Source organism: Lynx rufus, unplaced genomic scaffold (assembly GCF_022079265.1).
Source record: "Lynx rufus isolate CCGP_SWC_20201006 ecotype Redwood Valley unplaced genomic scaffold, mLynRuf1.p SCAF_7, whole genome shotgun sequence".
In the NCBI taxonomy this organism is placed as follows: Eukaryota; Metazoa; Chordata; class Mammalia; order Carnivora; family Felidae; genus Lynx; species Lynx rufus.
In genome coordinates, this window is record NW_025814889.1 from 75788487 (window position 1) to 75803668 (window position 15182).

At 49.1% G+C, this 15182-nt stretch overlaps 1 protein-coding gene across 2 annotated transcripts; it reads right to left on the bottom strand.

The window, feature by feature from the left end:
- Positions 1 to 574: 574 nt before the first annotated feature.
- Positions 575 to 14134, bottom strand: DDX23 (DEAD-box helicase 23). Of its 2 annotated transcripts, none has more exons than XM_047066054.1 (17): positions 14048 to 14134; positions 10154 to 10362; positions 9416 to 9526; positions 8424 to 8517; positions 8245 to 8310; positions 7049 to 7187; positions 6641 to 6774; positions 6391 to 6503; positions 6021 to 6164; positions 5694 to 5919; positions 5251 to 5396; positions 4711 to 4888; positions 3728 to 3970; positions 3157 to 3308; positions 2833 to 2941; positions 1870 to 2044; positions 575 to 1481 (listed from the first exon to the last, which is right to left on the bottom strand). In XM_047066054.1, exons 2-17 carry the CDS (start codon positions 10360 to 10362, stop codon positions 1258 to 1260), a joined length of 2463 nt encoding a protein of 820 aa, XP_046922010.1. In that variant the 5' UTR covers positions 14048 to 14134; the 3' UTR covers positions 575 to 1257. The 2 variants fall into 2 exon arrangements, with proteins under 2 accessions (XP_046922010.1, XP_046922009.1); XM_047066053.1 differs by lacking the exon at positions 14048 to 14134 and adding an exon at positions 13505 to 13575.
- Between the last annotated feature and the right edge of the window lie 1048 nt (positions 14135 to 15182).

Consider the following 15182-nt stretch of genomic DNA (forward strand, 5'->3'; position numbering starts at 1 on the left):
TTACACCGTCCCTGCCTCGGGTCGAAAAGACCCAAGAGTATTTGTAATTTGAACTCCATGTGCTTGCCCAGCTCTGCAGCCCTCTCCCCACAGCCTCGCTCCGTGGGCTCCAGCTCATCGCTCTTTAATGCCCCTAGTTCCCGTCTCCACCCCTCTCGTGAGCAGCGGGCTCAGCCACCAGGGAGCCACCAGCAAAGCTGCTGAAGACTAGGTGCCGTCCAGCCGCTGGCACACCACAACAGGCCACAACTGGGCCCCACCTGCCCGTGTGGCACGACCGCTCTCCATTGTCACCCTTGTGCAAAGCTCCCCAGAGGGCGCGCGGGCAGGCAGGACTACAAGTTAAGGGAGGCTACATCAGGCAGGCAAGATGCACTCCGACCCTGCGGCCCTTCCATCTCCCCTCAACTGGCCGCCTGTAGATTCAGGCTCTCAGCTGAGGCCCCAGGAGCTTCTCTGGATACAATTTTCTTTCATCTCCCAAGTCAGCCCACCGCGCCCAATGCTGTCCTCCTATCTCCCGTGACAGCAGGGAAAATCCAGGAGATGCTTGTAGCTGGAATCAGACACAGCCTTCATCTTCGTGTGTTTATTCTCAGAACATACAAACTCATCTTCTCAGAGAATAAAAAACAGAAATTTCACTCAGTGACTTCAAGATGGACACAGCCAGCTCACCCTGTCCCCACAGCTACTAAAAAAATTCCCTGGGTGAGGGATGCCCAGAGTGCACAGCACCCCTGGGCACAGGGGCCGTGCACAGCTCTAAACAAGGCTCTCAACTGGTTTTATAATCCAAAAGGGCAAACGGCTGTCAAAATGACAGAGTCCAAGGTCCATAATCCTCACAGTGCCAGATCCCCTGGGGTCACCTAGGGCGATGACACTGCTGCAGCTTCTGCAGTCAAGTCCGAGCTGAAGAGGTACCGTCGTGGCGGCCAGGTTTTTGTTCAGTCTGTGAGGCAGTGCCAACCGGCTGCCCCCACGACTGGCAAGAGCTGATGGCCCAGTGCAATCCCAAAGCCCTCCAGAGGGGCAGAGCCAGGCCAGAATCTGTGTCCTTTGTTCTCCCTGCCGCCTATAGCAGTTTCCTCTCCTTCTGCAGCCCCACGCTCGGGCCTTCAGACCTGAGGGTTTGGGCCGAGGAGTCTGATTGTTTCCTAAGGCCCCATAAGAGTGAGGACCTGGAAAGAGACGTAAGGGTCCCGAAGAAAAGGCTTCAGAACATGCCCTTAAACTGACGGCAAGAGTGCCGTGTCAGGCAAAGATGGTCTCTTCCCGGCGCTTCTTGGTGAGGATGGTGCCTGGCTTGTGCTGGGCATCTGGGTGGTTGGCTAGCTCTGGGGGGCAGGAGGACACCGGGCTCTCCAGGATGGCTTGCTTCAGCTCATAGAACACAGCGGAGTCCTCTTTGGTGAGGAAGGTGATGGCCACACCGCTCTTGCCAGCTCGTCCCGTGCGACCAATGCGGTGGATGTAATCTGGGGGAAGGGGAGGAGTGCCACCGAGGGTACCGGGCCTCACTTCTAAAGGCGCCCCCCACCCCCACACACCTCCGAGGGCAGTCAATACCCCGCCGCCCCCCCCACGCGGCCTGACCCCCGCGGCGCCCACAGTGCCCTCTCCACCACTAACGATGGGGATCAACCTGCCACACCCAGACTGAAAGCGGCCCACACCCCGGAGACAGAGCTGTCCTGGGTGCTGGGACAAAACCCATGGGAGATAAAAAGCAGAGCTCTTCCCACCGGGACAAGCAATCCCAGACTTGGAGCTGTGAGGAATGGCAGCAAGAGCCTCCGGCTTCAAGTGGAATGAGATAAGGAGGCCCCCTTTACCTGGATGGAAGCTGCTTCCGCCCGCACTTACCTTCAATGTTTTTGGCCATATCATAGTTGACAACCATAGACACATCTTGGATGTCGATGCCACGACCCGCCACATCTGTAGCCACCAAAATATCCTTGGCCCCAGCCTTGAGGTTGGACAGTGCAAACTCTCGCTGCTCCTGGCCTTTTCCACCATGCAGCGTGCAAGCATTGTACTGTTGGAACAATGGCAAGGTGAGAAGAGAGCAGTGGGGTCATGGAAAGACACAGAAGGGAGTGGAGACCGTGAGGGAGGGCTACAGAGCAGCAGGGCAGACGCAGAAGGAGGAGGGGGAGAGAACGAGTGCTACTGGAAGCAAGCAGAGAACAGGTGAGCTGAAGAAAGGGACGGGAGAGAACAGGGTGTGGTGCGGCAGGGGCAGACAGAGTGAGGTCAAAGGTAAAGCCCTGGGGTGAGAGGGGAAAGAGAGTAAAAATAAAGTGACAGTACTAACGGTAAAGCGACTGGGGGGCAGGTGGCGCGGAGCCAGACAGACGGGAAGTCATCAAAGAGAGAATGAGGCTGAGATGAGGGCGGCAAGCAGGGACCAAGACATTTAAGGACCCTTGAAACACCAGTAGCAGCCGTAAAGGACACCAATCCCCCATGTCCCTCGTGATGCACCACCCACTTTCCCATACATCTATAAACACAAAGAACTCTGATCTCCTATTCTACAGCCTCCTGTCCGGCCAGGATGTGTGTCTCAAAACCTGTCCCTGGCCCGGCCCCCTTGGAGGAAGACCCAAGGCAGCTCTGGCTGCCCTTGCAGGACTAGACAGGGGATCACACAACAGACCCAGTTCCCTCATCCCTGTCACACCACCCTTTTCCCTCCGGCCCTGACTTGAACCCTAGGTTAAAGAATGGGACAGAACTGAAAGGAGGAGCCTCAGAGGGGCCCTCTATTTTCAGAAAGTCCCACCAAAGAGAGCGGACTTGGCTCTCTCTCGCCAGACATACCCCCATCTTCTCCAGAGATTTGGCCAAAACATCGCAGCCCTTCTTCTGGTTGACAAAAATGATAATGGGTGGATCAAAGCCTTGTTCCAAGATTGCCAGCAGCTTTTTCCTGGGGAGAAGAGGCAGAGGAGAAAAACGAGAGGCAGACCTTTGAGACGCACGCTCTGATCTACCAACACCAATTCCAGGACCTTCAATCCCATGGCGTCCCGAACAAGCAAACCGCAGCTCTTTAGAACGGCAGAACATTCACCCTCCATCATCCCGCATACAGAAAAAAGCGCCTTCTCCATCATGTTTTGCCAGGCTCAGCCGCCCCCATACCTCTTTTCCGACTCTGACATGAGGAAGACCTTCTGTTCCACACGTTCATGAGGCTTGCCTGCAGAGCCAATGTACACCACAGCAGGTCGCCGCAGATAGCTCCGGGCCAGACGCTCCACCGCTGGGGGCATGGTGGCCGTGAACATGACTGTCTGTGAAAACAGGAAGCTCAGCCCTGGGCCCAGGCAGGCACCGCCATATCCTCCATCACCACAGGAAGTGTAGCCTGGGCTAAAGAACCTAAAACGAGCCATGGAGTAGGCTTTAACAGCCACTGCCATAGGAAATTGTGTCCTTTGCTTTCCCACTTCTTTCCTCACTACCTGCTCACCAAGGTATTTTGCATCTTATGATGACGCGAAGGGCTGAGAGCATTTGCTGGCACCCATGGTGGGGAGTAGCATGATGCCTTGGAACCATTTTCGAGGGCAAAGCCAATAATGGCTCCGCTGCCAGGACTGTCAGAGGACATGCTGGTAAATGTACCGTGGGCCCCCCCCCAGGGCAAGAAGGGCCTCAGAGCAGGTTTGGCAACTTGCCCCCTTTTCCCAGCTTAGGGAAGCGGCCTTACTTGGCGGTACTTATGTTTTCCTGACTCAAAGTTGGCCAACATCTTCTCAGGGTCCTCAGCTTCATCCGTGTCCGGCTTCTGGTTGCTGACAGGCATGTGCTCCAGGATCTTCTGGACATCTGGCTCAAAGCCCATGTCAATCATCCTATCTGCCTCATCCAGAACCACATAGGTACAGCGGCTCAGCACAAGGTAACGGTTCTCCAGCACATCAATCAGACGTCCTGGGGTAGCTATCACAATCTGGAGGGCACAGTGGAAACATATGCAGCCGCAGCACGTACCCCTTTCTTCTCCCTCCTGTGAACTATCCACCCGCTCAGACAACAGACCTCCAATGCTAAGGAACTTGGACCCCAACCTGCAGTTATGACTGACGGCAAAGGTTCCTAAGAACTGGCACAGAATCGCTTGTTGCCACCTTGGATTTTTTTAAGGTGTGAACAGGGTCTCTGAGTAAGGCTCAGGAGTCAAACAGAAGAGGCAAAATCAGGAACTTTCTTAGATGGAAGAGAGACTAAGGGAAACCATGGAGAGAATTATACAAAGGGATTATGTCAGGAAGTTGCAAAAGACTCAATTCCTCCATAAAATTTCTTATCGAAAGCTCTCTTCCTCTACCTTGAGGAGCCAACACGTGAAGTCACTGACATGGTCTGGCAGAGTGAGTGACAACAAAGGCTGTGGTATGAGTCTCAGCTCTGCTCATTGCCAGCTGTGACTTTGGGCAAGTTACTGACCTGAGCCTCAGCTTCACCTGCACAACGGAGGTCCACCACCTCTCTCTCTCATTTGGTTGTTGGTAAAATTAATGATGCGCACAGTACGATACCTGGTTCTTAAGTTCTCGACAAGTAACAGCACATATATATAAACCAGTCCTTTTCTTCACTTTACTGTACGTCTATGGCAGAAACCAGAGACACGGCCCCCAAACTGAGAACCCTCAAACAGTGGGCTGGCTAACCGCTAGGTGAACGAACCTCACAGCCCATGCGCAGCCTGAAGCCCTGGTCCTCTCTGGAGATGCCGCCAATGACAGCCACAGTGCGGATGCCCAGTGGCTTCCCAAACTTGATGGTCTCTTCCTCAATCTGCTGAGCCAACTCACGAGTGGGGGCCAGGATGATGGCATAAGGGCCTTGGTCTGACTCTTCGATCCTGTGGTAAACGGGGCATCCCACAGTTCCGTGAGCTTTCGTTCTTATCCAACCACAAACAGGAGCAAGACAAAGTCACTCTTAAGGGCAGCTATGGAGATGGGGAGGGTGGTGGGAAAAGGATGCAAAGATCTCATTTAAAAATCAGAGACTCCAGGGCAGCCAAGTTCTTCAGGGAGTGGTCCTTGCCAACAAAATCATACACCTCTTTGATACCGTGATCCAATTATTCCCTAGTATCTGACCCAGACTAAAGAAGGGGGCTTCTGACTGTAGACTTAAAAAGAAAACCAAACGCTCAGTTGCCACTGTGACCTTTCCCACCCAGCCAAACCCACCCCACCTGGGACCTGCCGACCCCACCTGTCAATTTTGGGGAGAGTGGTGATCCAGACGAGCAATGGGATGAGGAAGGCTGCTGTCTTGCCACTGCCGGTCTCAGCCACACCAATGATGTCACGATTCTGTAGCCCAATGGGAATTGCTTGACGCTGGATAGGTGTTGGTTCCTGCAGTGACCCAGAGACAATAATGGGTACAGATGGAGTCCGGCTACCCAAGCCACTGCTGACAGAGTGGGCACGTGGGCCAGCACAAGAGGAGGACAGCAGTTCACAGTGAGGAAACACAGTCACCAAAGGCCAATACTTCCACCAGAAAGTGAGAGCATCACCTTAGTGCTCCCTGGCAGAAGAGGAACAAAACAGAGGAACAAAGGAACAAAGCTCTCTGTTCCCAAATTAAGTGTGTATCCCCTAGAACATGGGAACACATCAGGTCTTCTGGGCCAAGCTGTCCCTCCTTACCTTGTACCCGCACTTATCGATGACCTCCAAGATGTGCGGGGGCAGAGAAGAGTCTTTCCAGGACCGGATGGGATTGGGGATCTTGCCACCTTTGGTGGTGATGCTGTAGTCCTCTCGGAAGATCCGCCAGTCCCGGTCCGTCATCTCATCTAACTTCTTCTGGGACCAGTGCCGATCATCCCAGCGCTGCTTGGCTTCCTTCTTACGGAGCTTGCGGAGTCTGGCCCTGGAGTGGGACGTGAGGAACAAGTGGGATCAGTATCCTTCCTCCAGCTCCTTTCTGTAGGTTCTGGGCTCTGCCCAACCACCCCCAGCCCTGCCACTCACTCCTCCTGCTCCTTTTCTTCCAGTGTCCGCCTCTTCTCCATCAGGTCTCCGTAGAAACGTGACTGCTCTCGTTTCTGCTGCTTCAGGTCAATGCCTGCAATGAAGCCTCGCCCCAACAACTGCACCTGGTGCCGTTCCTTGTATCTGAGGTGGAGACAGGGGTTTGTTATAGCAGCAGGAGGGAAGGGCGGACTACTGACATGAACCAATATGTACACCTTCGTAACTGGGGTCTTTCCTCACCCAGAGAGCTGGCTGACTATGCGCTTTCCGATTTCCCCACCCCAGAATCTTACTGCTCTTTCTGTAGCACCAGTTCTTTCCAGGAACTGCCTTAAAAGACCTAGCACACAGGCCTGAAGCCACTCACAGGGGGTTGTAGTCGATGGACGTGTCCTCCGATGCGTCCCACTCAAAGACAAACTTGCGGTCATTGAGATGCCTTGTTCGGCGCCGCTTCTTGATACCACCCAGATAACGCTCCTGCCCAGGGACGGAATGCAAAGCCCATGAAGCTCCAGGCCCACCCAGATCTCACATGCAGAGATCGGAATGGCCAAATAACTAAATCTCATTCTTGTGTGTGGCGGGGGAAATGAGCACAGAACCAAGGCCTGCACCTTAATGGCATGCAGTTCCTTGCTCTTATCCTTCTCTTCCCGGATCTTCTGTCGCCCTTCCTCATCCTCATTTCCATTGGTCTCCCGCTCCATCCTCTCCCTGCGTTCCCGACGTTCCCGTTCCTGAGGGTCTTCTGCAGACCAAGGAAAGCAAAGCTGCAGAAGAACTCAGTGCAAGACAAAAGAGGGCACGGACAGGATCTGGACGACAGACATCAAATGAGAAGGGGGAGATTTGCAATACAAGGGAAATGGAGACGTAACCCAGAGATATGCTCATCAACTCCCCCAGCCCTCCCTCTTCCAAACTCCAGAGCAAACAGGTTTCTGGCTCTCCTGAGTGACACTACAATTCCAACCCATCCTCTCCTACTCCTTCTAAGGGCTACACAGGGGAGGAAAACGAACCCAACATTTTCCTGCCCAAGTCTTGGAACTGTTTCCTTTTCTTGCGCTCTTCTTCGAGCATCCTCTGTCGCTCCTCCACCTCCTGCTGTCGTCGCTTTAGGGCTTCAGCCTCTCGTTCCGCTTTGGAGAGGAACTTGGGCTACAAAATAGATTGGAACTGTAAACAAAGGATCTAGGAGCAGGATATGATCACATCATTGATAAGGAGACAGCAGAGGGCCCGACAATATTTGCTCAGGCATTACACCTCTTCAAGAAAATACAGATAGGTCTAGGATCCCGCTATGGCCCGAACTGTGTCCCCCTCAAAATTTATATGTCGAAGCCCTAACTCCCAGTACCTCAGAATATGACTGTATTTGGATAGAACCTTTAAAGAGGTGATTAAGGTAGGGGCGCCTGGGTGGCTCAGTCAGTTAAGCGTCCGACTTCAGCTCAGGTCATGATGTTGCGGTTTGTGGGTTCGAGCTCTGGGTCAGGCTCTATGCTGACAGATCAGAGCCTGGAGCCTGCTTCCGATTCTGTGTCTCCCTCTCTCTCTGCCCCTCCCCTGCTTACGCTCTGTCTCTCAATAATAAATAAACATTTGGGGCGCCTGGGTGGCACAGTCGGTTAAACGTCCGACTTCAGCCAGGTCACGATCTCGCGGTCCGTGAGTTCGAGCCCCGCGTCAGGCTCTGGGCTGATGGCTCAGAGCCTGGAGCCTGTTTCCGATTCTGTGTCTCCCTCTCTCTCTGCCCCTCCCCCGTTCATGCTCTGTCTCTCTCTGTCCCAAAAAAATAAATAAATAAATAAACGTTGAAAAAAAATTTTTTTAAATAAATAAACATTAAAAAAATTTTATAATAAATAAATAAATAAATAAATAAATAAATAAATAAATAAAAGAGGTGATAAGGTAAAATGAAGTTCTTTGAGTGGACCCTAAACCATTCCTCTCTTGTAAGAGAAAACCTGGGCACAGAGAGACACCAGGGGCATGTCCGCACAGAGGGAAGATCATGTGAGGACACAGAAGACATCCACCCACGAGCCAAGGAGAGAGGCCTCAGAAGAAAACCACCCTATTGACACCTTGATCCCAGCTTCTAGCCTCGAGAACTGTGACAAAATTAATTTCTGTTGTTTATGTCGCTCAGCCTGCAACGTTCTATTATAGCAGCCCGGCCAGCTAACACAGACCCTCGAGTTCTCACCTTAGCCTCAGCTTCTTCCTCAGCCTTCTTCTTGGCCAGAAGTTCCTCCAGGGATAATGGCTGAGCCTAAAGATAAAAAAAATAGGACTTCAGTCCATAAAGGCTCTCTCCCTCTGAAGATTTATAATATAGAACTTGAACTGAAGAGGAAGATGAGAGAAATCCTTCCTCTCCTTTACCTTAGGTTTCTTATCACCATGTTCATCGTCTTCATCCTTCTTAGAGTCTCTGTCTTTCCGAGATTTAAAATCTTTTCCTCGGCCAGGAGATAAACTTTAAGGAAAAGAAACGGGAAAGATCCATATCGCTATCTTGCCCTCATCCAGGCTGAGCCACAGAGAGGACAGAAGTTTTCCCATGACTCAACAAGACTGGCTTATGGCCATCCATCACGCCCTGAAGCTCCCTTTGCAGGCCTGGTCACTCTGCCTGCTCTGAAACCTAATGATGGGCCTGTCTTGGCCCCATTCTACCTGAATCTCCCTTTCCAAGACTAATCTCTTCTCACAAGATTGCCTTCACTACTGAGGGCAAAAATCTCTCTTCCAAATAGCAGATGCGCATCAGAAAAAAAGAATCCTGCTTCATTTATAATACACAATGAATTTCGTCGACAAGGTCCCCCACCATCCACCCTTTCCGGGTACTGTTCTGTGTGTTCCCTCCCCCTGCTTCCTTCCTACCTGTGCAGAGATCCTTTCCCCACAACTATTACAAGCCCAATCTACAAGAGGTCTCAAACACCCCCACCCCCGTATTTGCTATGGGAATTGTGTTCTTTGCCCTGAATCCTAACCTGCATACTCAGAGCCTAATAAAAACTTTGCATACAGAGTTTCCAGAGGAAAGAGGTCAAGATACTGGGGCATTAAGCTATCCCAACAAATACATGTTGTTTATCTTGGGTGGACATCTGAATGGTCCAATGGAACTAAGGGACTGTTTTGTAGGCTGGTAACCCTCTCCAACTAATTTCTAACTTTTAAGAACAAACTGACCCTCAAACTGTTGCAGCTTCAGTAACTGGTTATAGTTTCTAAGGATACGTGCTTTCTAAAAATGACAGCTCTGCAGTAACTACCACAACAACTGACTTCCCTATGGGCCTGCGCCAGCTCAGAGGCAGAGAGGAAGGCTTTCTCCTAAGGCCCGCTCCCATTCCCTCAGGTACCTGGATCGTTTCCGGTCCTTGTCCCGTCGGTGCCCATCCTTATCCCGGTCTCGGTCCTTCTTATTCCGATCACGCTCCTTATCCCGTTCTCGTTCTTTGTGCCTTCGCTCTCTAAAGACGGCAAATTTAAGAAATCATGCGAGATTTCCAGAGTATCCAGGTTCACTGCAGTCATAAGAAGGTTCTCATGATCTTTTTTTTTTTTAAATGTTTATTTACTTATTTTTGAGAGAGAGCAAGCAGAAGAGGAGGAGGGGCAGAGAGAAAGACACAATCTGAAGCAGGCTCCAAGCTGTCAGCAGAGCCCAATGCAGGGCTTGAACCCACGAACCATGAGATCATGACCTGAGCCAAAGTCGGACGCTTGACCGACTGAGCCACCCAGGTGTCCCTCTCATGCTCTTTTCTCCACAAAGCAGCATTTTTATAAATCGGGGAATGTGTCTCTAGGAGAAGCTATGAGGGAATTCTAAGAAAGTCGTCTAGATCGGAGTTGTACTGCTAAGCATTAATGGAATGATAGGCCATAGTCTATGTGAACAGAGAAACTATCTTCCTCGATCACTTGGACCTTCATCCTACAAGTTCCCTCTTAACTTTTAAGAGCTGCTGGGTCACTAGGTGTAGAGAAATATGTGAAAGACTAGTGGCCTAATAGTGCAGGCATCAGAGGAACCAAGAATGAAGAAGTGTGAAATGTACTCTCCCTTCCCATATAGACATACTAAGTTACTTTACCTTTCTGTAGACTTGGAACGGGACCGGGAGCGAGAACGGCTACCTCCTCGACGCCTATCCCTTGAACGATGCCGCTTCCTGTCTTTGGATGGGGAAGACTTCCGGTCCCGGTCTCTATCCCGTTCTCTGTCAGGAGTCCGAGATCGCTTTCTTTCCTCCTTGGAAGGTGATGCATCACGGTCCTTTTTGTCAGCCAGCTCTCCTGCCATCTGTCATGGATAAGAGAAATCCTTATTATGTACTATGTACTACTCTAAACTGTTTATATAGTCACAAAACAACCCTATGAGGTAGATATACTGGAATGCCTACTTTATAGATGAGAGAATGGAAGCTCACGTATATAAAGTAACTTGCCTGAGGACACACAGGTGGTAGGTGACAGAGTGCCAGGCACTCTGGCTCCAGAGACCCATTCTTATTTGTTACACTATACCATCCCTCTGTGATCCCTTTTTGTATACATATACATTCATTTCTAAAAGTATATAACGGATGTTATCTTATTTTTATAATTAGACTGTAAGAGTATGAAAAGAAGTGTTAGTGAATGCATAGTATACTAGCTACCTCTGGAAACATCCTGTATTGCTTATCTTAGCAGTCTGCCAGCCCACTGGGATCAGTCAACGCATAAATGGCTAAGGGAGGTAAGTTCCCTTGAGCTCATAAAGAAAACTCAAAAGAGGAAAAAGAGTTAACTTTGAGATTTGGGATTACAATCTTAAATTGTAAGTGGAGAAAAGAGAACTTAAATTTAAATGGAGAACTTAAATTTAAATGGAGAGAACTTAAATTTAAATGGAGAAACAAACTCACTTTCACTCAGATCAAAAGAAATGTACTTCTCATTATACAATGGGAAAAACTTTGGTAAAGGGTACACAGAACCTCTATGTATTTTTTTTTTCCAACTTACTCTCAATCTATAATTATTTCAGAAAAGAAAGAAAGGTAGGTACCAAAAAATAAAGGTCACAGACTGCTGACTGACATTCCCTACTCAGATTCTCATAGAGCCTTGACCACTACCCAGTCCTATGAAAGGTTTGAGCAGGAATTTGTTCCATTCCCCTCCTGCCTGGGGGGGACACTGAACACCATGTCACACTGTCAACTGTCCTTCTAACTACAAAATCCACTTCAGCCAGGAGCTAAAATGACAGTAAGTCTGAATCCACCTCTACCCCATCACTATCATCATCATCCATTCCTAACACTCAGGATACATTTCTCAGAACTTATTTTACCCCCAAATGGTTCTGTTGGAATATCAGTTCCCCAGACTTTCACTTACAATCTCCCTTCCATGTAATTTCCTGCCATCTGCCTTTGAGAAAGGAGAATGTGTAAAGAAAAGAAAAATGAACAAGTAGCACTTTCATCTTACCTCACAATTGTCTGAGAAATGACTAAATGTTCTATAGCAGTACATAATGCAATTATACTTATGTCTCTTCTACTCAGAACCCTAAGAAAACAACCCAGAAGACAGGTATCTTCTCTGAACATCACTCATTCTCTCAGCAAATATTCACTAAGCACCAGAAACTGTTCTACCTGCTAGAGATATAGCAGTAAACAAAACAAAGTCTCTGATCTCATAACACTGAAATTCCAATGAAGCGCATAATGGGCAGAATAAGAGAATTTCAAATAGTAATGAGAAGTAATAGAATAAAACAGGGTGGATACGATGGGGAGAGGTAGGAACAAGTGAGAGAGGGCTCAGGAAAGAGTGTTTTAGGTAACATGTAAGCTGAGACTTGAATGATGGGAAAGAGAGAGCCTGCAAAGATCAGGGAAAAGATCTTATGGGGTAGAAAGTTCAACAAGTACTAAGGCATTGGGGTAAGAACTAGCGCAGCATATTTGCCAATTAAAAACAGACTTGTGGGGGCACCTGGGTGGCGCAGTCGGTTGAGCGTCCGACTTCAGCCAGGTCACGATCTCGCGGTCCGGGAGTTCGAGCCCCGCGTCAGGCTCTGGGCTGATGGCTCAGAGCCTGGAGCCTGTTTCCGATTCTGTGTCTCCCTCTCTCTCTGCCCCTCCCCCGTTCATGCTCTGTCTCTCTCTGTCCCAAAAATAAATAAACGTTGAAAAAAAAAAATTTAAAAACAGACTTGTGTGGCTGAGTGACAGTGACCCAGGGGAAAGACTGATTTAAGGTGAGTTCAGGGAGATAGGCTGGAGTCAGATCGTGGAAATGTGTTTTGGGCCCAGGTAAAGGAACCTGGATTTCAACCCAACAACAACAGGAACCTTAAAGGGTGTTAAACAGGAAGTGATGTGATCTAATTTTACATTTTTAAAGAATTTGGTGACTTGAAAGAAAATAATAGGGAGGCAAGAGTAGAAACAGAACCAGCAGTCTAGGCAACAGATGACAGTCGCTTGTTCTAGGAAAGTGGCAATGGAGATGGAAAGTAGTGAGCTTCAGGATATACTTGGAGGCAAAGCAGACAGGACTTACTGATGAAGGGAGAAAGGAAAAGAGGAGACACAAAGATAGCTCCTAAATTTATGGTGTGACTGACCTAATGGTTCACGATGCCATTAGTGACCAGCAGTGACTGGGGAAAGAAGAGATTTAAGAGAAAATCAAAAGTTTCATTTTGAAAATGCAATTCTGGAACTCAGAAGAACCTGGAGACAAAAATTTGAGTCATCACTGTATACATGGCTTTTAAAGCTATGGGACACTAAATAGTATTACCTAAATAGGCACTATAGTTAAAGAAAGAAATAAAAGAGAACCAGGATTGAGCTCTGGAACACTAACATTTAGAGGTCAGGCAAAGGAGCCAGAGAAGAAGACTGGAAAAAAGCAACAGCATTAAGAAAGAGGAAAAAAAGTTAAGGATGACATCACAGAAGCCAAAAGTGTGTTTCACGGAAGGAGTGATTAACTGTGCCAGTGGAAAAAGGATAGGAGATAGAGTGACCCTTGTGTTTGGAAAAATGGAGATGATTGGTGACCTTGACAAGAGCTGTTCTGATGGCATGGAGGAAGTAGAAGCCTGAGTGGAGTGAGTTAAGAGAATGAGAAGTGAGGATAAGGAAACAATATAGACAACTTTTATTACAGGTTCTACTTATCACAAGGGCCAGATAACCAGGCCCACCCTACTCATCGCTTCTCAACAGCCTTCCTTGCAAACCTCCAGGTCTTTGAGTTCCTCAGTTCTTGTAGGGTAGAGGCAGATTTTCTTTTTCATCCAATTAAGTATTTATCAAGCATCTACTATATGCAAAGGACCATGCTAGACTCCGTATTGAATTACAAAAGGAAATTAGGAAGATCCTGTCCAAAAAAAGGTTACAGAACAATAGAGGGTATGTGGCACTTACCAAGATGAAGGCTCAGATGAAGTATTATAGGAATTCAAAGAAGTTTCCTTTCATTTGCAAAGAAGATTTGGAAAGATCTGTAGAGGAAGTGGCTCTTGAGCATTTAAGTATAGGTAGAATTTGAAGATGTGTAATTGAGGGTGCGGAAAAGTCATTCCTAGCAAAAGAAATAATACAGGAGGCGCAGAGGCGGGAAAGCATGACTGGTTCTGGGAGAAAAGCCAGAGTTCCAGTTTAGCTGGAGCAAGGCTTACTCAAAACATGAAGGAATAAAGTCGGATGGAGGGTATCACAGGTGCTATGCTCATGGGCAAAGGTCTGGCCCGTAAGATCGTCCAGGGACCTGGCCTGTGTCTCCAGGAGTCAACACTCCGCCCTGGGGCCCGCGCCCCTTCACTCCAGCCCGCCAGAGCTCTCTGGGCTCATGCCCCTACCCTGAGGCATTCTTCCCCGCCTCGTCCCGGGGACAGGGGCCATCGCCGTGCCCCCACTCTTGCCCTCTCTGCAAGCTCCTGGGAACCGCCTCCATCGTTCGGGACTCACCACTCTGAGTCTGAACCGCCCAACGCGGCCTCAACGTCGCCGAACAGTCGCCATCTTTCCCGTTTCCTGGTCGCCGAGATGCATCCGCGGCCGCGCGGCATGCTGGGAAGGTGAGTTCCTGGTACCTGGCGGCGCGGGCAGACATTAAAAGCCTGGGAACTACTAATCCCACAACGCACCGCGCGAAGGCCAACCCCGGCCGCGGGGTCTGCTGGGCAATGTGGTTCGCCAAACATCTGAGTTTGTGGGAGAAAGAGTTTTCCGTGGGTTTGCTTCCAGCAAAAGGTTCTCTCGCCACGCAGTCTTTCTGGAATATGTTGGTTTTACTAGACTCTCGTGGCTTACGACGAAGGAATTTAAGGGCTTCCTTAGATATCAATAGCGCTTAATTATCACAAGCAACTGCAGTAACAAATACTGGACCGTTTGTGGAAAAGCGTTTTTACAAAAAAAATAAAATAAAAATCTGTGAGATAGATTAGCCCAATTTTACAGGTAGACAAACTAAAGGTTAGGTTACAGGAGTAGCCTAGTATTTCAGATTGAGGGTAGGACAATTCATTGTGTGGGACTATCCGGAATTTAGAAGGATAGAAGGACATTTTAGCAACCTTGTCCGGGCAGCACAATACCCAGTTGTTGTGGCAACTCAAAATGAGTCCATACTTGGATTACAGAGCCCTCCCGGAAGGATAGTATTGCCTGGGCTGTGGCATCTGTTTTCTCAACATTCTTAATAGGACCCTGGCTTCCTCCTTTTCTTGCCCTTTAGAATCTGGCCAGCGGGGCTAGCTTCATATTTTTGCTTCTTTCTTCCACCTAGCGCCCCCACCCCCGCCCTGACTCAGATCCACAGAGTTTTCTTTACCCCAAATTGTATGTTTACTTCGTTTCTCTTTGCTCTTGTGGTTCTTAATTCACCAGCCCCACTTTTCCCCCACCCCCAAAGGAAACCCCAAACCTTGCCACTTCTATAGAGGACGGTTTAGATAGGTATCAGTGTCTAATGTCCTCTTCCTTCCCACTTTCCCATCATCAGCCTTTTGGTTTCAATACCACGTGGCTGTAGGTCTGGCTTTTCCCTCTGAATGTATGTTCAGTTCTCTTCAAACAGAGCCTCAGGATAGACTCAAAC